Below are 24,125 nucleotides of genomic sequence, written 5' to 3'. Positions count from 1 at the left end.
ATGGGATTTCCCAGGCAGGAATACTAGAGGGGGTTGCCATTTCCTTCTCAAGATCTTCCTGACCCATGGATTGAACCCCTGTCTCCTGCACTTCAGTCAGATTCTTTATTGCTGAGCCACCAGGGAAGCCCTAAGCAAGAATAAACAGGAACAAATACGAAGATATTTTCTGGAAGCTAACACAAGATAAAGCAAGTCAGAAATTCATAGATCAGTAAACCAACCCAGGAAGATTCACTATCTTCCTGTGAAACTTGAAAGGACCTTTCAGTTGTGTGCCCCTTCCTACAGGTTACTGGAAAATATGAAAACAAAACAGCATTGAAATCACTCATCATTGACAACTGTTTAAATCAGAACATCCTTTACAGCTATACAGCACATAAAGTATTTAGAGTATTGTATATCTGCCCAACCTCTGCTTCCACACTAGACTAAACACTATAGCTGAAATGAGAATTCCGAGAAGAATGTATGTGGTCATTGCCTCAAGAATCTGGGAGCAAAGGAAAACACTTCCCAGAATTAGGACCATATCCCACGGTTTTGGGGACTTCCCTGGTAGCTCAGACCATAGAGACTCTGTCTGCAATGCAGGAGACCAGGGTTCAATCCTTGGGTCAGGAAGACACCCTGGAGTAGGGCATGGCAACCCACTCCAGTATTCTTGCCTGGGAAATCCCATGGACAGAGGAGTCCTGTGGGCAACAGTTGCAAAGAATCAGATACAACTGAGTGACTAACACTACTGCTATGCCCATAGTTTTTAGGATTGTCCAGGTGGCGAATTGGTAAAGAATCTGCCTGCCAATGAACAAGACTCGCAAGAGACACCAGTCTGACCCCCGGGTGGGGAAGATCCCCTGGAGGAGGAAATGGCAACTCACTCCAGTCTTCCTGCCTGTGGAAATCCCATGGACAGGGCAGCCTGGCGGGCTACCACCCACGGGCTAGCAAAAGAGTTGGACATGACTGAGCACAGTGCCCCTCACCGCCCACCATCCACTCATGGTTTTTGAGGCATCAGCCATTCTAACTGGAGGAAGACTAGGATTCTTAACAAAGGGTCTTCTTGTACTTTGTAAACTCGTAGGGTACATGGATTTGTCTCAGGGGTCTGAGGGCCACTATCAATGTCCTCATTCATAAATGGGCTAAGCCTCTGTCATCCCTTTCTCATGGTGTAGTCGCAAGGGCCAAGCAAAGTAACACCCGGAGGATTTCAACACTGAGACACGGAATAAACATGAGCCGCTATTGCTGATGGTATGTAAGCTGACTGTTTCTCTGGAAAAGCCTCAAAGATTTCATCATATACTCAAAGGCATTCCCAATCCAGAAAAGAGGAAGAAACTGTTCTTTTAAAAATCCTTGGTCTTCTGTACAACACAAGGAACCCTACTCAATATTCTGTGAAAACCTATATGAGAAAATAATCTAAAGAAGAAAGAATATATGTACACATATAACTGAATCACTTTGCTGTACATGAGAAACACAACGTTGTAAAGAGACTGACTATACTCCAATAAAATTAAAATATTAAGAAAACAATAAACATCCTGAAAAAGTTTCCATATTGATGATGTTATAATAAACATTTTTTTTTCAGCTAAGGAAATACCAATTTCAGGGAAATATAAGAAATTACTTCAAGACCTAAGATTATAAGGTACCCTGTTTTTCTAACTCAAATGGATAGTTTTTCTCAAAGAGTGACTGACCTTTATTAATATCAATCATTTTATTTTATTTAAAAAATTAAAGAAAAAAATCTTTTGGGTGAACACAGGGAGCTCAGCTTGGTGCTCTGTGATGACCTAGAGGTGTGGGAATGGGGGGTGAGAGGGAGGCTCAGGAGAAGGGATATATGTATACTTAGGACCAATTCACTTGGTTGTACATTAGAAACTAATACAATGTTGTAAAGCAGCTATACCCTCCCCATCCCAGCCTCCCCTCCCCCACACAGAAAAAGCTCCAGGCAGTTCATAAACCTTAGCATACAGTTCTGAGAAGCTGTGGAAGCTGGGCTCCAGGGGATCAACTTGTCTCTTTCATTTTCGAGTGAGGAGGTGAACAAGATTATACTGTATGTTCCCGTGGGGTTACTAGTTAAATGTCCTCTTAAATGAACTCCTGATAATCAGGGATCAAGGCTTAACCACTTTATATCCTCTAGCATCACCCATATTACAAGGGAGGTAACGGAATACTAGTGTGTCAAATGAATAATGCATTCACTTTGCATCTGGAGATTTCTATTTAAAGGATTTTTTTCTACTTCATTGTATATATCCATTAGAGGACTATCACACAAGTCAGACTACTTAAACTCACAGACTTAAGCTAGTAGTGTATGCCAATGATCTGCTATAATTCTGTATGGATGTGTGTGACATCAAGTTGCCTTGTAAATCAACTTGTCCCTTGACTTTCACATGCAAGGAACATAGGTTGACTCAAACATAAGGTTGCAGTGGATCTAACAAGTACTTGATTCAAAGATGACCACGGTTCCTCTAAGAAGATAAAAGGAAGAGTTAAAGTGTTTAAAATCCAGGGAATGGATCTGGAAAGCAGAAAGATTGGACCACTTGACTGATGACTGACTACTGACATTTTTGCTTCCCTCCTGCCAAACACACTTCCTGGTCCCATTTTGGGAGGGTAGGGTAAGCAGAGTACTGGTCTCAGTCTTCAAGAACTTTTTTTTTAAGCAACAAGTGTTAATCCTGCAAATATCAGTATAAAGAACTATTAGTAGGGAATCACTAGAACAAAAATAACTTTCACAGCTACTGGTATCTTCCATCTTTTTCAAGACAGGATTTAGTTAAAATAAACTAACATTTTCTCAAGCCACTAAAGTTTCCTCAAAACCATCACTAAGGCAGTTTCCTAGTTTTTCTTTACAACACATTCTCATCTCTCTTGAGTCAATTATAACATCTAACGTCACATTTTTGGATGCTATAATTTTTAGACCATTCGTTCACCATTTTTTTTTATCTTAGCAGGAAACAACACTTATGAAATCTCTTTTCATACAGTTTCATTGTAATTTCAATCTTCTCTCCCTTGCCCCACTTAAAATGTTTCTTTAGCATTCTCCACCCAACCTGTTTCCTAGATATTTGATTGTGTGTGCTCAGTCACTTCAGTTGTGTCTGACTTTGTGTGACCCTAAGGTCTGTAGCCTGCCAGGCTCCTCTGTCCATGGGATTCTCCAGGCAAGTATACTGGAGTTCGTTGTCATGCCCTCCTCCAGGGGATCTTGCGGACCCAGGGATTGAACCTGTGTCTCTTATGCCTCCTGCATTGGCAGGCAGGTTCTTTACCACTAGCACCACCTGGGAAGCCCTTAGTTTTCCATTTCTCTAAAGGAAGACCCTAGTCAAAATTTTTTAGGTGCATTCCATTTGGATCTCCATTTAACCAAAAATATAGTATACAACATATCCTGAATGCTACTCTTTGGTTAGATTCAAGACATTTTAGCTCAAAATTTTTGTTTAAAGGATATTAAAAAGGTAAAAAAGCACCCCTTCCAAATCAGGGGCATAAATATCATGCTGCTGCTGCTGCTACGTCGCTTTAGTCGTGTCCGACTCTGTGTGACCCCATAGACGGCAGCTCACTAGGCTCCCCCGTCCCTGGGATTCTCCAGGCAAGAACACTGGAGTGGGTTGCCATTTCCTTCTCCAATGCATGAAAGTGAAAAGTGAAAGTGAAGTCACTGAGTCTTGTCCGACTCTTAGGGACCCCATGGACTGCAGCCCACCGGGCTCCTGTGTCCAAGGGATTTTCCAGGCAAGAGTACTAGAGTGGGGTGCCATTGTCTTCTCTGATAAATACCATAAATTAAACTTAAAATGCGGGGGGAAAAAGATATTTTGCTTGTAAACTCTAATTGTACTTACCTAGATACAATAGCAGAGGAAAAAAAAAATAGCAGAGGTGGTGTTTTTACTTTTAAACTTGTTTTAACAGTTGCCATGCTTTTTTTCTTGCTTTCGTTATTTAAGAAAACAAGTTTATCCCTTTAACTCCTCCAGAGCATGAAACAAAGAGGTAATGTTAGTGCATTCTTGGTTTATATCTTTCTAAGAAGGGCTCACCGATTAGGTGAAAGAACATAGGACAGACTCTTACAAAAGAGAAGCCTGGGGGCTTCCCTGGTGGCATCCCCCAGCTAGTGCTGGAGACATGGGTTTGACCCCTGCTCTGGGAAGATCCCACATGCAGTGGAGCAACTATGCCTGTGAGCCACAATGACTGAGCCTGTGCTCTAGAGCCCGGGAGCTGCATCTACTGAGCCCATGAGCCGCAACTACTGAAGTCTGCGCCCTAAAGCCCTTGCTCCTCAACAAAGAGAATCCACTGCAATACGAAACCCATGCACTGCAACTAGAGTAGCTCTCGTTTGCCCCAAGTGGAGAAATGCCCACACGGCAACGAAGACCCAGCACAGCCCAAAATAAATAAATAAAAATCATGTATAATAGGGAGAGAATCTTGGGTCCTTGTACTAATTCCACCATTGACAGCTCAGTGAGCTTGGGCAAGACTCTTCAATGTCTTGAAGAGACACTGCCTCAATTTCCTCATTCTTAAAACGGGGAACTCTGCCCTGCCCATTGAGTAGTTGCAAAGACCAAGCAAAGTAATTCTTTGGGATATTGGAGATTTCAACACTAACACAACATATAAACATAAGCTACTGTTGGCTGATGGAAAAGCTTAACAGCATCATTAAAAAAAAAAGTCTAAGACACACAAAAAATTCTTTACAGCATTATTCACAGTAGACAAGAGGAGAAAGCAGCCTACAACAGATCCCTCAGCATGTAAATGGATGAAGAAAATGTGGTCTGTTTACATAATGGAGTATTATTTGTTCTTAAAAAAGAAGGAAATTGTGTCACATGTTACAACATGGATAAGCCTTGAGGACATGATGCTGAGTAAAAGAAACTAGTCAGAAAAGGATAAATATCGTGGGTCTTCTCTGGTGGTCCAGTGGTTAAGAATCTACCTCCCAATGCCGGGGATGTGGGTTTGATCCCTGGTCAGGGAACTAAGATCCCACAGGCCACAGGGCTACTGAGATACAACGAAGCCAAATAAATAACATATATATATTTTTAAAAGGAGCAATACTGTATGATTTCATGTATACGAGATACCTCAGGTAGTCACAATCAAGGAAAGAGAAAGTAGAATGATGGTTTCCAGGACTTCTCTGGTGATCTAGTGGCCAAGACTCTAAGCTCCCAATGCCGGGTTGGATACCTGGTCAGGGAACTAAAGATCCTATGTGCTGCAATGAACACTGAAGACCCTGCAAGCCACAACTAAGACCTGGAGCAGCCAAATTAGATTAGAAAAAAAAAAGAAAGGTAGTTTGGTTGCCAGGGGCGGTAGGGAGGTAGAAAGAGGTGTTGGTCAACAGGTAGAGAGTTTCAGGTGTGTAAGACGTGACAGTTCTAGAGATACTACATGACGTGAATATGGCCAACATGGCTGAGCAGTACATACACTTCAAAATGGTAAACAGAATTAAAAAGAAAAACAGTTCAGTGCATTGATTGTTCAAGGTAAATTGGAATTAGATGGTATTTAAGCAAAATTAAGCCAAATAACGGCCTTTGTTGAGATCTTCGACAGTCAATCTTGATAACCTTAGAAAAAACACATCACTGGCTAGCAAAGGTCTATCCCTGAAGAGACATGCACTGCACCGTGGGGGCCCCAGTAAGCCCTAATTCTGGTCTCCAGCCCTTCTCCACCCCAGCCTTATTTCCATCCACCTGCTCCCCATCTCTGCAGGGTCTGGCTCACTGTTGCTGCTGTTATTTGCTCAGCTATGACTCTTTGCAACCCCAGGGACTATAGCCCACCAGGCTGCTCTGTCCATGGGATTTTCCAGGCCAGAATACTGAAGTGGGTTGCCATTTCCTTTTCCAGGGGATCTTCCTGACCCAGGATTGAACCTGTGTCTCCTGCTTGGCAGGTGCGATCTTTACCACGGAGCCACCTGGGAAGCTCTCACAGTGACATGCATGTTTGGCATCGTCATTAATCAGCCCATGAGTTTCTTGAGGGAGAAACCACATCGAACAGATCTCTGATATCCCTTCTTCTAGCTCCTAGCTCAAAAGAACAAAACCACCCATCAAATGTTTCCTAATTGAACAAATTCTGCTCTTTCACAGTTTGCAACATCTTTCACTTGGCTCTTGGTAGGGCAAAAGCTCAAGAGCAGAGAGACATTGTCTATTTTAAGTGCTTAAAGGTCTTTGTGTTATTCCCCGTTCATATATGATAGAGAGAAAAAGAGAAGAATCATGTATTTATAGCTATGTTTATAAAGATATCACAAAGATGTTCAGTTACAGCTCTTGACAAAAAAGAACACTTGAGCAGCAAAGTTTATAATAATCCTTTCCCAATCCATTTATGGTTTTGAAACTGCCAGAAGTCTGTATTATGTTAACAGTCTTTATAAGGGTTCTTACACCAGAATGCAGTTTGAATGTGGGCAAACCTCAGATTCCTAGAACTTCCATTAATAAAAACCATAAATCCACTGGAAGAGAGTGTTGAATTTGAGTATCAGGTTCTCTTTTAAACATGTAACTCTTATCCATAAGAAACTTAAAACTCACTCCTGGGTCGACTGCCAAGATAAATATAACCATAAAGAAAGAAGGAACGGCGTGTAATTTTATTCCTAAAATACTCAAGTGTTACTCAGGAAAGAGCCCATGAGAAGAACAAGAGAGCATCGTTTGTTAACTTGCTCTTGATAACAGAGGCAGGAGTCTGCAACCATGAGATGAAGAAGCTTGTCCTTACAGTGTCCTTACACAGCATGAACACGTGTTTAGTTGCTCAGTCATGTCTGACCTTTTGTGACCCCAAAGACTGTAGCCCGTCAGGCTCCTCTGCCCATGGGATTTTCCCTGCAAGAATACTGGAGAGGGTTGCTATTTCTTTTCCCAGGGGATCTTCCTGACCCAGGGATCAAACCTGCATATCCTGCACTGGCAGATGGATTCTTTACCACTGAGGCATCAGGGAAGCCCAAGCCACTCAGTTGTGTCCAATTCTTTGTGACCCATGGACTGAAACCTGCCAGGCTTCTCTGCCCATGGAATTCTCCAGGCAAGAATACTGGAGTGGGTAGCCATTCCCTTCTCCAGAGGATCTTCCTGACCCAGGGACTGAAGTCTGGCCTCCCACATTGCAGGCAGATTCTTTACCATCTGAGCCACCAGGGAAGCCCCTTTAAGAAACATAGAGCCTCTGCCTTTACTTTCAAGAGGCTTACAGTCTAGTGCTGGGGACAGGACACCACCTCAGTCCTGGGGATGGACAGGGGCACAATTGGACCTCATCAATGAGCTGTGAAGATCATGTGATAGTGCAAATGTTACACGGGACAGCAGCCAGTACAGATGTGTTACCCAGGACCCACTACCAAGCCAGGAACAACTCCAATATGGTAGCGACCGAGTAACAGAGCAGGGCCCTACAGGGCTTTCCAGGACAGATTCTCCACCCCATGTCCTCCGCCTGCCTCTTGTCTGTAGAAAAACTTGAGACTAATGAGAGACATGAGAAAATGTAGATACAAAGGGAAATGGTCAAAAAGACAAAATAATAAATAGTTTCATCATTAAACAAAGACAAGGACCTTTATTGTCAGGAGCTATGGATAATATTCTGAGACATGTCCTTTGAGCTGTTTGGCAGAGAATGAAACGCCCACCAGGCGGAAGAAGTTAACTACATGATGACCAGACTACAGCCCTGATATGAAATACTCCGTCTTGCATACTTCTGAGAACTGACCTCAAGGAAATGGGAACAGAACCACTCTGGAACTGAAGATTAACTTTACTTAGAACAATCAAGATGACACTGATCAGACCACTATATGACCAATTTCAAGATGACTGTCAGAGCTGACTCTGCGGTTCTGCATGTAGCTCCCTTCCTCTGCTTATGCGCAGCCCTGAAACTCTCCTTTAAAAGCCCCTGCCTCCTGATCAGCAAGGAAGAGTTGGTTTTTTAAGATGTGAGTCCACTTTCTTCTCAGGATTGCCAGCTTCCTCAGTAAAGCTATCTTTCCTTTAACCCAACACTTGTCTCTTAGTGGATTCTTGAGTGATAAGCAGCCAAATCTGAGTTTGGTAACATCCATATACAATGGCATATGGTGACCTTGCACAACTGAAAGGGGAATGAAATGAGGAGTTGCATCACTTCTAATACAGATACCCCATTAGACACTGACATTGAAGGCAGGAGGAGGAGCTGCCTGTGCCCATCCCAGTCCCCTGCCTGGGAACTCTGCACTGGACAGGTACCAGCTCATGCAGTTATCACTGAAACCAAGAGCATCACATATAACTTATCAAAAGGTCAAGCAGTCTATGCAGAGATGGAATCCAAACCCAGGTTTCCTTGAGTTGAGTAATTGTGAGAGACCACATGACCCACAGCAACTAAAATATCTCCTATCTGACCCTTTACAGAAAAAAACCCTGGTGACGCCTGAACTAAGTCTGTGGGTTTGGGAGGATGACATGAACACTGACAGAAATTTTTAAAAATGCAGAAAAGAAAAGGTTTGAAAGAAAAAATTGGGTAGCTTAATTTTAAATAGCTGAATTGATAGAGATCCCAAAAAAGGGAGATGTGAGATCCTAACACTAGGGAGAGAGGTCAGGGGCAGAGGTATAGAATTAAAGAATGAAAGTGATGATGAACCAGTGTGAAGGATGAGATGGTAAAAGGAAAGACAGAAGTGATGTAAAGCTTGTTACAGAGGTGAAATTCTATATTGAAAGAAGAAATTACACAGAAGTCCCAATATGTCAAAAAAACAATTAATAACAGAGCTGCTTCAGCTGAATCCAGGAGGAATGCACCAGAGCACACGCTGCTAGGTAGCTCTCTGCCTCTGCTGTGGCTCCTCAGGAATTCACTGGTTTGAAAACCAAAGTCATGCCTCCAAAGATAAAAGCCAGTAGGTCAATGGAATTCTACTCAGCTATTAAAAAAATGAAGTAATGCCATTTGCAGCAACAAAGATGAAACTAGAGATAATCATACTAAGTGAAGTAAGTTAGAAAGAGAATGACAAATACTATATGATATCACTTATATGTGGAATCTAAACTACAACACAAATGAACCTATTTATGAAACAGAAACAAAATCAGGGCCATAGGGAATAAACTGGTGGTTGCCAAGGTGGGGGTGGGAGAGGGTAGGAGTGAGAGTTTGGAGTTAGCATATGCAAACTATTACATATAGACTGGATAAACAATAAAGTTCTACTGTATAGCATAGTGAACTATATTCAATATACTGTGCTAAACCATAATGGAAAAGAATATGAAAAAGAATGTGTGTATATATATAGCTATATAATATATATCTATGTATAACTGAGTCACTTTACTGTACAGAGGAACTTAACATTGTAAGTCAATTACACTTCAAATAAAAAATGAATTTTTAAAAAGTCAGAAGGTCAAGGTTGTTGCATTTGGTGGAACAAACTTCCAGACTTCAGTGGAGGGAAACAGTGAAAGAGATTGAAAAGGAAGAGAGGTAATAGAAATAGGCTTGTGTTGTAACCAGGACCTATCATTTCAAATAGACTTAGTAGAGATGAAAAAAAAAAAAAAAAAAGGGCAAGGCTTACAAAGAAGTCCAGGGACCAGTTAATAAGAGGTCAGTGAACATTGCTAGAGAACATCAATAAAGAGAGACAGAAATTGGTTTCAAGGAAGTGGGGAAGAAATGACAGAAGAGGAAGTGAGAGCTAATGCTGGTATAATTCAGGTTGGCACTAACAGGAAGGGAGAGATGCGGATGGGAGGAAGTCAGGGTTGTCAAAAGGTAGGGAGACATTTGTTCTTCCAGAGGGAAGGGAGAAAAAAAGAAGAGTGCGGCAGACAGTTTGCTGAAATTGGCTTTAACAATTACCCACCAGAATCCATGGCCCTGGGCATTCCCTCCTACACCCACTACAGGCTGAGAGTTTGAGCCAGAGGGTATTAGCACACAGGAAACAAGAAGAGACTCGAATATTGCCCTCTGGGAGCTGTTCTCTCTTTCTGTGCTTGTAACCCTGAGAACACTGGGAGGAGGAGCCAGCCAGCCTGCTGGCGATGGGAGATCACCCAGAGGAGGAGGAGCAGCCCAACCTGACAGCTGCCAACCTACAGACACAGGCAAGAGGCCATCCCAGATCAGCCGGTCACCAGCTCACCTGCCAGCCGGCCAGTAATGCACAGAAGATCATTGTGATCTAAGCCACTGAATGGAGAGTAGTTTGTCCTGATGTAAAAGACAGTAAAGAAATTGATACTGTCTGTGTTACATGATCATAACTGCTCTGTTCAGTCACTCAGTCGTGTCCGACTCTTCGCGACCCCATGGACTGCAGCATGCCAGGCTTCCCTGTCCATCACCAATTCCTGAAGCCTGCTCATACTCATGTCCATCGAGTCAGTGGTGCCATCCAATCACCTCATCCTCTGTTGTCCCTTTCTCCTCCTGCCTTCAACCTTACCCAGCATCAGGGATTTACTTGTATCTAGATAACTGCTCTAGAGGATTTAAAAATGCTCTAGGATGAAGAGCTTTCCTTTTTCCTTTTCTAGCTATCAAATCGTTTACAATGAACAGTAATCACTCAGTAAGTGTCATTATTACTGCGTTATTACTGTTATTGTCAACTAACATTTGAGATGAGTGGAATTACAGCACCAACGTACATGATTGTACCTACCTACTCATATTTAGGAGCTACACAGAAGCCTATCAGGTCCATGGGGCTTTCACACACTTTTTCTTTCTTACAGCCTAACCTAATTTATATTTGAACAACAAATTAACTCACAATGTTGGAAATTAGACATATTTTGCCAATTTTCTAGGACAATTTGGAAGGTAATTGCTATGAGTAAAAGAGGGCTGACGGTTTTTCAACGCAAAAATTAAGAGACAGTACTAAAGTGAGCAGTGGGAAAACAATCTAGTCTAAAATATTTTCCAAAGAATGTCTCCCATACTTTATGTTTTTGATGATGAGACCTCTCTGCTGGATTTTATTTTGTACCAATTAAATGCATTTTTTCCCCCTATGTGGAGCCATCTACTCTAATACCTGACACATGTTCTTTGAATTCTGTCCAATAGTGGGTTTGCCCCTATTGAACACACTTCTGTGTCCAATATCTTATAGGTTTAAGAAACTATGTGATTAGGCATACACACATCTCTCCTACCTCCCACATGCTTTTCTCACTAAGATACATTTTTAGAAACATGTCTAATGTTTTTTGAAATAAAAATTCATCTTCGGGTTGAAGGTGAATGAACACATTCCTGTTGATTCATTCTTCTGAAAAGGCCAGGTAGGAGATATTTCCAACTGGATAGGATTCTCCCACTGTCTAAGGCATTTACAAACTAAGGTAATATGAAAAACATTTTTCTTCTGTTATAGTATGCTTATTGATAAATACTAAGATTAAAAACCTGGTGAATTGAACAAATGCTTCCTCCTGAAACTATTTTTTTTTCCTGTGTGTGAAAAAAGTCTAAACCCATAGCTTTAGGACAGCAAATGAGATGGAAGTAGACAAAACCTTAGAATATAGAAAACAAGAGGCAGTGGCAACTAGCAAAGTAGAAAGAGGGAGAATTAAAGTAAAGAGACCAGGGACTCCTCTGGGCACACTGACCAGATGAAGAGAAACTCCCTCCCACCACTACCCTATAAAAAACTAGCAGTCAAGAAGCTTTACCATCAGTCTGAAAGCTTCCACTCAGCTTTGTATCTTGCTCTTAACTATGAATGTGCTTTGCGTACTCAGTTGCTCAGTCGTGTTTGACTCTTTACGACCCCATGGACTGCAGCCTATGACCCCATGGACTGCAGGCTCCTCTGCCCATGGAATTTTCCAGGCAAGAATACTGGAGCAGATTACCATTTCCTCCTCCAAGGATCTTCTCAACCCAGGGATCAAACCTGCGTCTCTTGTGTCTCCTGCATTGGCAGGCAGGATTCTTTACCGCTGTGCCACCTGGGAAACCCTTAACTATGAATGGAAATCCAAAATCAAACTTTTGAAGAAAATCTCCAGATACATAAATAAAATCCAATTAAAAGTTTAAAAAAACACATTACATAAAACCTAAAAGAAATCTTAAGAGATATAAGAGAAAATATTATAGCCATGGAATAAGGAGGACAAGAAGCTATAAAAGGGGAAATGACAGGAAAGCTGTTGGGAATTAGAAATTTTCAACAACAAAAAATTCAGTAAGTATGTTAAAGGTGGAGAAAAACTCAGAACAAAAAGACAAAAAGGATAGTAAGAAAAAAAATGAGTAGGGAAGAAAACCCAAACCAGACATCTGACAAATGAGAGAACCAGAAAAAGGAAAGCAGAGAAAGAAATGATCAAAAACAAATAAATAAAGAAATAACACACTTTTCAGAAGTGAAGAGACTGGCCCTTCACAATGAATATTCATATGAAATGCTGCTCACCAGAAATAACAAGCTTCACATCAACGCCAAATTTCAAACAGCTCTCAAAGTATAAGAGAAAATCATGTAGAAATCACACTCAGAGACAGAATGGCACTGGCAATCACAACAGCCGTGCTGGATGCCAGAGGAAAACAAAACAATGTCTTGAAAATTCTGGGGGAAAATGCTTTTCATATATGAATATTATACCCAGCCAAAGCAGTAATTAAATAGGAGACTACAAAAAGACATCTTCAAGTTGGCAAGATCTCAGAAAACTAATCCTTCCTCTAGAAGGTTCCATGTTTTCTTTCCTAATGTTGGCCATTCTTCACATTGCTTATCAAGTTTTCCTTCTTGTCCACTCCCCAGTTTCTACTTTACAACCTAAACTGCATCTATCCATATTGGAAGGTATAGTTTAAAGCCATCACCACCCCCAAGAAGAATTTTCTGTTCCTGCCAGCTGGGGGCAGTCTGTCTGGAGACCAAAATACTTCTACTCTGCTTCTGACTAGTGTGGTTTAAGGCCACAACTTTTCTCCCTGAACAAATATTAGAAGCCTTCTGCAGAGATATTTTGCTTATCTGTCTGTTTTTTCCTTATAGTTCTGGCCTTTCAATGCCTCCTCTACCCATCAACTGTAACTAATACACTTCAATACAATAGATATTTACTGGTAAGAGAACAATTGACTTAAAATTTCACATTAATTCATTTATCTAAACATGCCACACCAAACCTATTTCATTTCTGCCTCAGTGCTGTCCACATTCAGATTTCTCAACTCAGAATTCTGCACAGAGGAAAGATCATTTTGAGGGAAGTGAAAAGGAAAAGGAAAAAAAAAAACTTTCAATAAAAAAATGATGATTTTAGAACCCAGCAATGTCCATGCAAAATTTTTACATGAATGTTCATAATGGCGTTATTCAGTTCAGTTCAGTCACTCAGTCATGTCCGACTCTTTGCGACCCCATGGACTGCAGAATGCCAGGCCTCCCTGTCCATCACCAACTCCCAGTTTAATTAAACTCATGTCCATTGAGTCAGTGATGCTATCCAACCATCTCATCCTATGTCGTCCCCTTCTCTTCCCACCTTCAATCTTTCCCAGCATCAGGGTCTTTTCCAATGAGTCAGTTCTTCACATCAGGTGGCCAAAGTATTGGAGCTTCAGCTTGAACATTAGTCCTTCCAATGAACACTCAGGACTGATCTCCTTTAGGATGGGCTGGTTGGATCTCCTTGCAGTCCAAGCGACTCTCAAGAGTCTTTTCCAACACCACAGTTCAAAAGCATCAATTCTTCGGCGCTCAGCTTTTTTTATAGTCCAACTCTCACATCCATACATGACTACTGGAAAAACCATAGCCTTGACTAGACGGACCTTTGTTGACAAAGTAATGTCACTGCTTTTTAATATGCTGTCTAGGTTGGTCATAACTAATCTCATGGCTGCAGTCACCATCTGCAGTGATTTTGGAGCCCCCCAAAATAAAGTCAGCCACTGTTTCCACTGTTTCCCCATCTATTTCCCATGAAGTGATAGGACTGGATGCCATGATCTTTGTTTTCTGAATGTTGAGCTTAAGCCAACTTTTTCACTCTCCTCTTTCACTTTCATCAAGAATCTCTTTAGTTCCTCTTCATTTTCTGCCATAAGGATGGTGTCATCTGCGTATCTGAAGTTATTGATATTTCTCCCAGCAATCTTGATTTCAGCTTGTGCTTCATCCAGCCCAGCGTTTCTCATGATGTACTCTGCATATAAGTTAAATAAGCAGGGTAATAATATACAGCCTTGACATACTCCTTTTCCTATTTGGAACCAGTCTGTTGTTCCATGTCCAGTTCTAACTGTTGCTTCCTGACCTGAATACAGATTTCTCAAGAGGCAGGTCAGGTGGTCTGGTATTCCCATCTCTTTCAGAATTTTCCACAGTTGATTGTGATCCACACAGTCAAAAGCTTTGGCATAGTCAATAAAGCAGAAATAGATGTTTTTCTGGAACTCTCTTGCTTTTTCAATGATTCAGCAGATGTTGGCAATTTGATCTCTGGTTCTTCTGTCTTTTCTAAAACCAGCTTGAACATCTGGAAGTTCACGGTTCACATATTGCTGAAGCCTGGCTTGGAGAATTTTGAGCATTACTCTACTAGTGTGTGAGATGAGTACAATTGTGTGATAGTTTGAGCATTTTTTGGCATTGCCTTTCTTTGGGATTGGAATGAAAACTGACCTTTTCCAGTTCTTGCTTAAAGATGGAAACAACCCAAATGTCCACCAACTGATAAACGAGTAAATAAAATGTGATAAATGCGTACAATGGAATATTACTTGTCAAGGAAAAGGAATGGAGTGCTGATACATGCGAAAACAGGAATAAATGCTGAAAATGTTACTTAAATGAAAGTAGCCAATCACGACAGATCTCCTATTGCATGATTTCATTTATATGCAGTAACCAGAACCAACAAATCTATAGAGACAGGAAACTGAATAGTGGTTGCCTAGGGCTGAGGTGGGTGGGAAGAACAGCACGTGACTGCTAATTTACAACATGAGATTTCTTAGGGGGACAATGAAAATGTTCTAAAGTTGACTACAGTAATGGTTGCAACACTAAATATTCTAAAATCCATGGAATTGTACATTTTATTTTTTATTTACTATTTTAAAGTTTTTTTTTGGTGTGGACCATTTTTAAAGTCTCTGCTGACTTGGCTACAATATTGCTTCTGTTTTATATTTTGGTTTTTTGGCCACAAGGCATGTGGGGTCTTAGCTTTTTGCCAGAGATCGAACCTGTACCCTCTGCTCTGAAAGGTGAAGTCAATCACTGGACCACCAGTGAAGTCTCCAAAACGTTACACTTTAAATGAGTGAATTATATCTCAGTAAAGCTGTTCTACTAAGAAGATCAATGTGGGAATAAATTAAGCTCCTATATTATTTGCCTTTAAGGCAATATCAAAGAGCACCAGATTTAATAGGGCAGGCTCTTCAAAGTACAGAGAACCTGAACAAGATCGAAATGTGCATGTGGGATCAGAAAACATCAAGTTAAAGAACAAGGTCATGTGAATTATTTGCCTCAAAATAAATATTGAATCTGTTCACTGTAGAGTTTACTAGTTTAAGAGAAGCTGTAACAAAGAAGTAGTGAAAAGTACTGGGGTTTATGCAAAGCACAGAGGGCCAGGTTATATAATCCTATGTAGGTCAGTTAATTTCAAAAGCTATTTTCTCTAGTTTCATTCCTTGTCAATCACCTTATTTCATAGGCGTATTCTTAAGGCAATTAATGGATAATATATTTCATATTTACAGAGTGCCAGGGTCTGAAAACACCACTGAGGTTTATTTCAGGCACTTGCATAGGATTTTTGTTTTTAGTTCATTTGTCTTTATTATGATTCCATGATTGTTTCTGGTTGAAAGATCAGTGTTTTTGATACTGCACACACTTATGGCAAGTGATCTGCAGGGTAGGTGAGTTAAAAGCACCAAGATACAAAGGCTTTATACTTGAAGGATGTTATAATAGGCACAAAATAAATGTAAAAAACATTTGCGTCTTTCAAAATGCTTGGAAAAAGTGCTTAAAACTATCTTAAAAGTAAACAATGATTTCATGTATTTTTGAACTTTAAGGTTTCATTTTGAAATAGATCCCGCAAAGTCATGATGATATATTGGAAGAGGAAAATAGATTAAAAACAGCCCAATGAATGACCCATGTGTGATCTTTTTTTTTGTATACCTTCTTCAAAAAGATCAGATGTAAGAAATCAGACCTACCAAACCATGATTTTAACCAGAAGTACACTTAAATCCTACTCTTTGTTTCTTCTTTCAGAACATATTCAAATTCTCATTCACTTGAGTGTAACTCATATATTTGAATCCAGAGGTTTAAGATAATTGGCCTAATTTTAAAGAATAAAAATGAATGTAAGTTGTTTTCATTAAACATAGGATATAGCCCTTCAATTATTTTGCTTTTGTTTTAAATTCTTTTCATTTTCTTTCATCTTCTACTTCTCTTGTAACTATAAATGTTTTAGTCTGTATGACAAGTAACACAAATCTGGCTTGATTAAAGAAAACATTATGATCCATACTGGGTTGAAAGATACTAAAAAGTTCTGCCATATAACACAGGGAGCCCAACCCGTCTCTGTGATGACCTAAAGAGGTGGGATGGGGGCAGTGGGTGGGAGACTCAAGAGGGTGGGAATATACTTATGGCTGATTCGAGTTGTTTTATGGCAGAAACAAACACAACATTGTAAAGCAATTATTTTCCAATTAAGACAAAAAAAAAAGTTCTATGCAGCTGTGTCACTGAACTCAGGATTTAAACAGCAGTGAGAGACAAAAATGCACCAACAAATAACTAAAGACTTTGTGGTTGATGAAAAGCAAACCTACAAGACACTGGATTGTATGATGATGGGATATGAGCCGGAGAAACTGTTTAATTTTAGCATGTGAAAAATCACACGAATAAACAAGTGCAAATAGAACACTCTTATTTCTGGAATACAAACTGTTATTTAGTTTTTTTTCCTTGACTTTATTTTTTTTTTTCCTTTGGCACCCTGGTGCAAAATATAGAATGCAGAATTAAGATTCTAAATTGCATCATATATTAGCTACAAGACAAATTTGGGGCAATTAACTTCATTGGTTGTACATTCATTAATTTCAACTTGGTAATTTTTCTATTGCAGTAGAACATTTACCAAGAAACCTACCCTTTTAATAATTTTTAAGTGAAGAGCAGAACTGTTGCCTGTACTATATTCTAGACACAATGGTGTACAAGAGATCTCTAGGACTTATTCATCTTACATAACTGAAACTTTCTATCTGCGGAATCTCCCCATTTCCTCCTCCTCCAGTCCCTGGAAACCATCATTCTGCCCTCTGCTTCTAGGAGTTTGACTACTTTATTATTCTTTTATTAAATTTTTTTTTTTTAATTGGAGGATAGTTGCTTTACAATGTGTTGGTTTCTTCTGTACAACAACAGGAATCAGACAGAACTATATATATATATACACACACACACACACATATCCCCTCCCTTCTGAGCCTTCCTCCTTGACTACTTTAATATCTCCTATCAGTGGAATCATAAAGCGTCTGTCCTTCTGTGATCAGCTGATTTCACTTAGCATATGTCCACCACTCTCACCCATATTGTCACATCATAATGTTTTAAATGGTTAACTTCAGCAGAGCGGATTTGTTTGTGGCAATGGGGCCACACCTTGCTTTATCAGTTTTCTGCTTCTGCCCTTTATGAGTCCTTTTGCAGTCAAGACTGTCACACCTGGAGATGACTTCCCTGCCCGCTGAGGTGAGAACACTGTTTTGATGTCCAGAAGTACTTTTGTTTTTTTTTTAAGTCAAGGTCTCCTGGCAGCTCCTCTGCAAACTACTATGGCAGCTGGGCTAGAGGTCATGAATATTGCATAAGGGCAGTCCATGTATTCAAACCAGCATCTCCAAGCCATGATTCCCATAGCAACACACAGAGATTTTACTCATCTTGGAGACGAAGCAGCCAGCAGAAGTATTCTAATGTTACCCTGGATTTTTTTTTTTTTTAAGCAAGATCAACACTTACTCTTTTTTCAAAGCAGTGATTTTTTTCAAAAGAAAACCAATGACCTCGTTAAAATAGGTTCATTTAAAAATTACCAAGTATCACACACACCAAGGCCCTTTGAACTTGAACAACAGCAGTCTATGCTTTAGAAATAGCTGCTATTTGAACCACTGCAGGGGAGAAAGAATCCAAATCATGGCAATGTGTGAAATGAAACAGTCTCAGCTAAATTCTGTACTTCTATGTTTCATATTTGGTTTCCAGTCCCCCTTCCACTTAATTATTACAGGATAGAGAAGAAAGAGCTCCAAAGGGAGGGACATCTTTAATTAATAAAATCCTTTCTTGCTTTCTTTCTGAAAAGCATAATGCAATCCATTTTTTTTAAATATAAGAAAAATACCATTATAAAACACCTAAGGAGTAAAAATGAGGGGAAAGATTGTTCAAGTCTAAGAGAATAAACATCAGCTTGAAGAAAGTTTGTTTTTCTAAGCAGAGAAATGGTTTCCTGAAAAACAAAACAAAACAAAGTAAATCCTTTTCCTATTAGAAGCAGTTTTTCCTCCTTGTATATTCAGGGATCATTTTTCTGCATCTAAATAAACCATCCACCCATGGAAACAAGTTGCTTGGATTATAAAACAACATAAAAGGCAAGACCACTCATGTATTACACTGCCTTCTTCTACCAAGGGAAGACAATACATTCCACATCCTGTACCTCTTTACAGCCAATCAAGGAAGCACGGTAACAGACCAGATGTACATTTCAGAAGGAATTTCCGCAGGTGGCCCATCATGGACTCAGCACAATGGACAAAGAGCTTGGCAGAGAAGGAAGGGTTTTACCTTTGCTTTTTCCAACTGGGCCTGGGCCTGTCGCTCTGCTTCTCTGCGCACTGCCTCCCGATCTTCCTCCAAAGAAACATCTGAATCGGATGGACGGCTGGTGTAGGAGTCTGCCGAACCCTGGAGAGGAAAATGGACATTTTAAAAGAGATTCTGTCTATGATGCTGGCCACAGAAAAGTCTCACTGACACGGCAGTTAGCTTCCTAGATTCTGCAGTCCATTCCTGAAAAGAGGAATAAAAATAATCCATTTTGGTGGCAAACCAGCTACACACATCCAGCTTTGGTTTGCAGACCACTTACTAGGAGAGTTATGCCGTTCAAGTTATTGATACCCTTCCTTCCTAAGTCTTATGGTCCAATTAGGAGCCTTTGTGGAAGCCAGAACAAGTTCTCTCATCATTAAACCGACTGTGGTGCAGTGCAGTGAAGGACACACACACCGTTTTCAAGGAGAGCTTCAAGAACAGTCCACAGCTACAGTGAGAATTTACAATTAGGAAGAAGATAGGCTAAAAAAAAAACAACAACAACAAACATAAAGTCAAGGGAGTTATCAACTTGAACTCTCTGACACGCCACTACCATAGATGACCCTCTCTTTGATCTTAAGCATCCTTTGGTACCTCTGTATTCACCCAATGTCTCCTCTGACAAAATTGTAAGGCAACAGCTGCCAGCTTCCCTCAATCTTTAAGCAACATATCTTTTTCAATCCCTTTAAGTGGATATTTCATCAAAGGCTTCTACGGGAAAACACCTGCGGGGGGGGGGGGGGAGCTCCTAGGGAGATAAACCACCGCAGAGGAAAGGGAGCTAGAGGATTAGAGGACTCTCTTCCGCTCCCTCTTTCGCAATCAGCATCATATTACTAATCACAGGAGCCCCAGAGAGCCCTCACTTGTACCAGCGACAGAAACAACGACAAAATAACGTCTCCCCTCTACGAAAGCCCTGAAGCTTACACAGATATCCGAATTCTTCAGCCTTCCTCCCTTGGCGCGTTTCAGAAGCCTGATCCAGGTGGCCTTCATCAGCCAGACAGCGCCTTTCCCGTCCGCAGCTGCAGCCGCGGGCACCGATCCTCAGTGCGCGCTGAGCCCCGCAGAAACCCTGCTCGGTTCCCATCCATGCTCTGGGCAAACCCCCGCTTCTCCGTCCCTTTCTGCCTCCGGGGCTTTCACTTCCTACCCCGGAGGACTCCAATCCAAAGAGATTCTTATTTTCCCATCCCAGTGGGGAGGGGAAACAAACACTTGGATGCTTTCAATTGCTTTAAAGATAACACTTCAAGCGCATCCAAAGACAGGCATCAACTCGTCCTAAACTTCACGCATCTTATGACCCTCTCATCTTCCCTGTTCTTGGATTGTTCAAAGACATTAGTTGTGAGAGAACCTTAAGGGGGAAAAAAAAAAAACCAACCTAGTGCAAAACGTATGCAGTGACATTTGCAAGTGCAAAGTTCAAGGCTTATCTTCAGAGATCTGGAGGGGGAGGGCGGAGGACGCGCTCACCGCACTGGGCATGCTCCGTCTGTAGCCTTTTTACGCAGACGCTCACATCACCCGGTTAGTCTGTCAAATTGCCATTTTGCATCTGAAGTGTAAACAGCTGGAAAGGGCTTTTTGATTCTATAGTAACAGGCACCTGGGATGTTTGACATGCTTCTATTTCAGACGAAACGTCTCAAAGATGAAACCTGTACTCTCTCCCTTTTTCTTTTCCTCTTAACAATATCCTTCCATTAATCTGCTGCGGAAAGTATATCCTATGCCATAGGACAATTCATAGATAATACATATGATATATGATATTGTTGGGCAATCGAAATCAAATCATGCTCATCCATTCAATATAAAGCCGCTCTTGATAGCTCCATTTCCTAAACAAAATGCAAGAGAGAGATTTGCTCACTGAAATAGGACTTGAAAGTAACCACAGCGCTAAGCAATGAATTTAACGGAGCTCAAAGTGGCTTTGAACCGCTTCTCCAACTGAGCAACTACCCTTCCAAATAAAGTCACTGGGATAAATAACCATGTGAAATTGCTATCACAGCAATTAGGAACAAATGTAAAAGCTTGGTTGATTTATTAGCTGGAGTTAATATTTATAGAACCATTTAGTCCAAACTCTTCTTATAAATAAAGTGACTGAGGCTTGGGAAAGAATCATACTTATTCATTTCCAGTATTAATGGGAATACTTTTTTGAAAGTTTATGAAGAAATACACACTTCCAGGTTTCCTAAAGTAAACATAAAATTCTATCACTGCATTCTAAACTATGTTTTGTTTGGGGGGGCAATTATTTTGTAAAGTCTCGTGCAAATGAAATAAAGCATTCTTAAGAAAATCTTCCTTACTTTTCCCTTCCCTCCTTCCACCCCACCACCCTCTCACTTCTCCCCATCCCTATTCCTTTCATTTCTAGGTTAAGACCAATCTTCATGACTTAAATAGAAAATACAGGAGAGGCTCTAGAATAAACACTGTAGATCAAATGCACCCTCACTGTGGTATCATAACATAAATTAATAGATTACTTATATTTTTATCAAGTGAATATAAAATGCATGGGACACAGAAAATGCATTGCAATTTTTTGGTTCTTGTAAAATTCACAGGGGTGATAGGAGTTTTTCTACACCAACACACATGCTAGGGTAATCCTAATTTTCTCAGAGGGGTTCCTATAGCAGGAATTGTTTAGTCCCTCAGTCGTGTCTGACTCTTTTGTGACTATATGGACTGTAGCCTACCGGGCTCCTCTGTCCATGGGATTTCCCACGCCAGAATACTGGAGTTGGTTGCCATTTCCTTCTCCAAGGGATCTTCCTGACCCAGAGATCAAAGCTGTGTCTCCTGGATTGCAGGGTCTTTTTTTTTTTTTTTTTTTTTTAAACATGGAGCCATCAGGAATGCCCACAGCAGGACTAGCATAGTAGAAAATTACCAGGAAGCACAATTATATCCCATAAAGGACATTAGGCCCCCCACACGGTCAGGTCACACCTCAGGGAGGATACAAAATTTCTCCTATTAAGAAGCCCATAATGAGAGGAAGAGTGTAACACACACACACACACACAATTGTGTGTGATCTTCTTCCACTATGAACAAAGATTTAAAAATCCTTTGCTTATAATCAGATGACGCTTTTAATTACATAGTCATTTTGAGACCTGTTACCAGGTTGAAATAAGTAAGCAGCGTAAAATACCCTCTGCATTGAGTTTTGGCAATGATCTTTTGAATATCTGCCACAATATATTAACCTCTGACCACTTTACAATGTGAGCTGTGACTTGAACTGATGTCCTCATGGCTTTCATTCTTTGGATCAGTGAAGTATGCTGCTGCTGCTAAGTCACTTCAGTCATGTCCGACTCTGTGTGACCCCAGAGACAGCAGCCCACCAGGCTCCCCCATCCCTGGGATTCTCCAGGCAAGAACACTGGAGTGGGTTGCCATTTCCTTCTCCAATGCATGAAAGTGAAAAGTGAAAGTGAAGTCGCTCAGTTGTGTCCGACTCTTAGCGACCCCATGGACTGCAGCCTGCCAGGCTCCCCGTCCATGGGATTTTCCAGGCAAGAATACTGGAGTGGGGTGCCATTGCCTACACTTTCAAAATATTTTTAATTATAGAAGTTACATGTATCCATCGTAGAATGAAGAGAGAGACAAATAATCTCTGCCTGAAATTTGCCCACCCAAAAAGCCTCACTATTAAATGGTAGCATAGTTTAGCCTCCAGAGTTCTTGCATTTTCAAAAGTCACCCTCCCAACGTGTGCCTTACAATTAATCTCCTTCCTTTAGGAAGTGTTGATTTATGCAGTTAGAAGTGGTGTATCTAATTAAGCTTTTGCCTTTGGGACCATAAGGACTTTCTGGGTCATTCTGCCTTCTGTCAGGAAGAGCTGGCGGTCATTTTCGTAAATCCAAATGAGGTTCATCACAAGCTGTACCCCTGATCTCTTGGGTTCCTTCAGTACGATTAGTTGAACTTTTGTAATATTTGCCCTGGCAGGTACATCTCAGATTTCCTTTTCTTTATCTTAATATTCTCACTCCTCATCATACAGTTCCAAAATGCAACCTGCTCCTAATATCTAACAATAGCTCATCTGGGATCACTTACTTATCTCCTCAGGACCTTTACTCCAAATGTGCATTCTTTACTTACAGGAAATGTTAGTTAATTGGATTAATTGATGCTTCTATTTATTCTTCAATTTCTGTTGTTTTCCAATTTATGTCAAATAGTTGCACACAAAGCATTGCCTTTTTCCTTTAACACATTTTCCTGGATTTATAAAGTTGGCTTTTTTCATGCTGCACTCTACTGTTTCAATCATATGTCTATCTTTCTTGAGTGCTCTTGTACTTCCGCTTTTAAAACCAAAGGCTAAGAGTCGTTAGTCTATTGAGGAATGGCTTCCTGGATCCCAAGTGGGTCATCTATTCCTGTAGGAAATCTTCATATGAAGCCTAAAGCAATGCTCCTGGGCAAAATCAAATTCCTTATAGTATCCCGAGGTCACCTCGATTGTAGACCGAAGTGCGTGCCATCTCAGACACTCAAGATTTCAAATGTACAGGACTCGTGTATAGGACAATGCTAAGTCAGTGGCACAGTGGACTTCCATTGCTTCCCCCCGACCTTCCGTGGCAGCAGTACTTTTTGGCACCAGGGACTGGTTTCGCAGAAGGCCAGTTCTCTATGGACTGAGGGCAGGATGGTTTGGGGATGATTCAAGGGCTTTCCTGGTGGCTCAGGTGGTAAAGAATCTGTCTATAATGCAGGAGACCTGGGTTTGATCCCTGGGTCGGGAAGATCCCCTGGAAAAGAGAATGGCTATCCACTCCAGTATTCTTGCCCGCAGAATTCCATGGACAGAGGAGCCTTGTGGGCTACAATGCATGGAGTTGCAAACAGTCAGACATAACTGAACGATTAACACTTTCACTTCCAAGTGCATTACCTTTACTGCGCACTTTATTCCTATTATTATTATATCAGCTTCATCTCAGACCATCAGGCATTAGATACTGGAAGCTGGGAACCCCTGTTC

General features: G+C 40.8%; 1 protein-coding gene across 9 annotated transcripts in view; it reads right to left on the bottom strand.

Moving 5' to 3' along the window:
• Positions 1–24,125, bottom strand: part of CACNB2 (calcium voltage-gated channel auxiliary subunit beta 2) — a 424,474-nt gene that overhangs the window by 109,139 nt on the left and 291,210 nt on the right. For 7 of the 9 annotated variants that reach the window (XM_061436168.1, XM_061436175.1, XM_061436167.1 and 4 more), the window contains one exon: positions 19,046–19,165. In XM_061436168.1, the coding sequence (XP_061292152.1) occupies positions 19,046–19,165 (120 nt within the window). Of the gene's footprint in view, positions 1–19,045; positions 19,166–20,011; positions 20,498–24,125 lie in introns of those variants that run through there. The other 2 variants (XM_061436173.1, XM_061436170.1) reach the window with 2 other exon arrangements.

The sequence above is a fragment of the Bos javanicus genome, chromosome 13 (genome assembly GCF_032452875.1).
Source record: "Bos javanicus breed banteng chromosome 13, ARS-OSU_banteng_1.0, whole genome shotgun sequence".
NCBI classification, from domain to species: domain Eukaryota; kingdom Metazoa; phylum Chordata; class Mammalia; order Artiodactyla; family Bovidae; genus Bos; species Bos javanicus.
The sequence above is the reverse complement of the archived record's forward strand: the minus strand, read 5'-3'. Positions and strand labels throughout refer to the sequence as shown.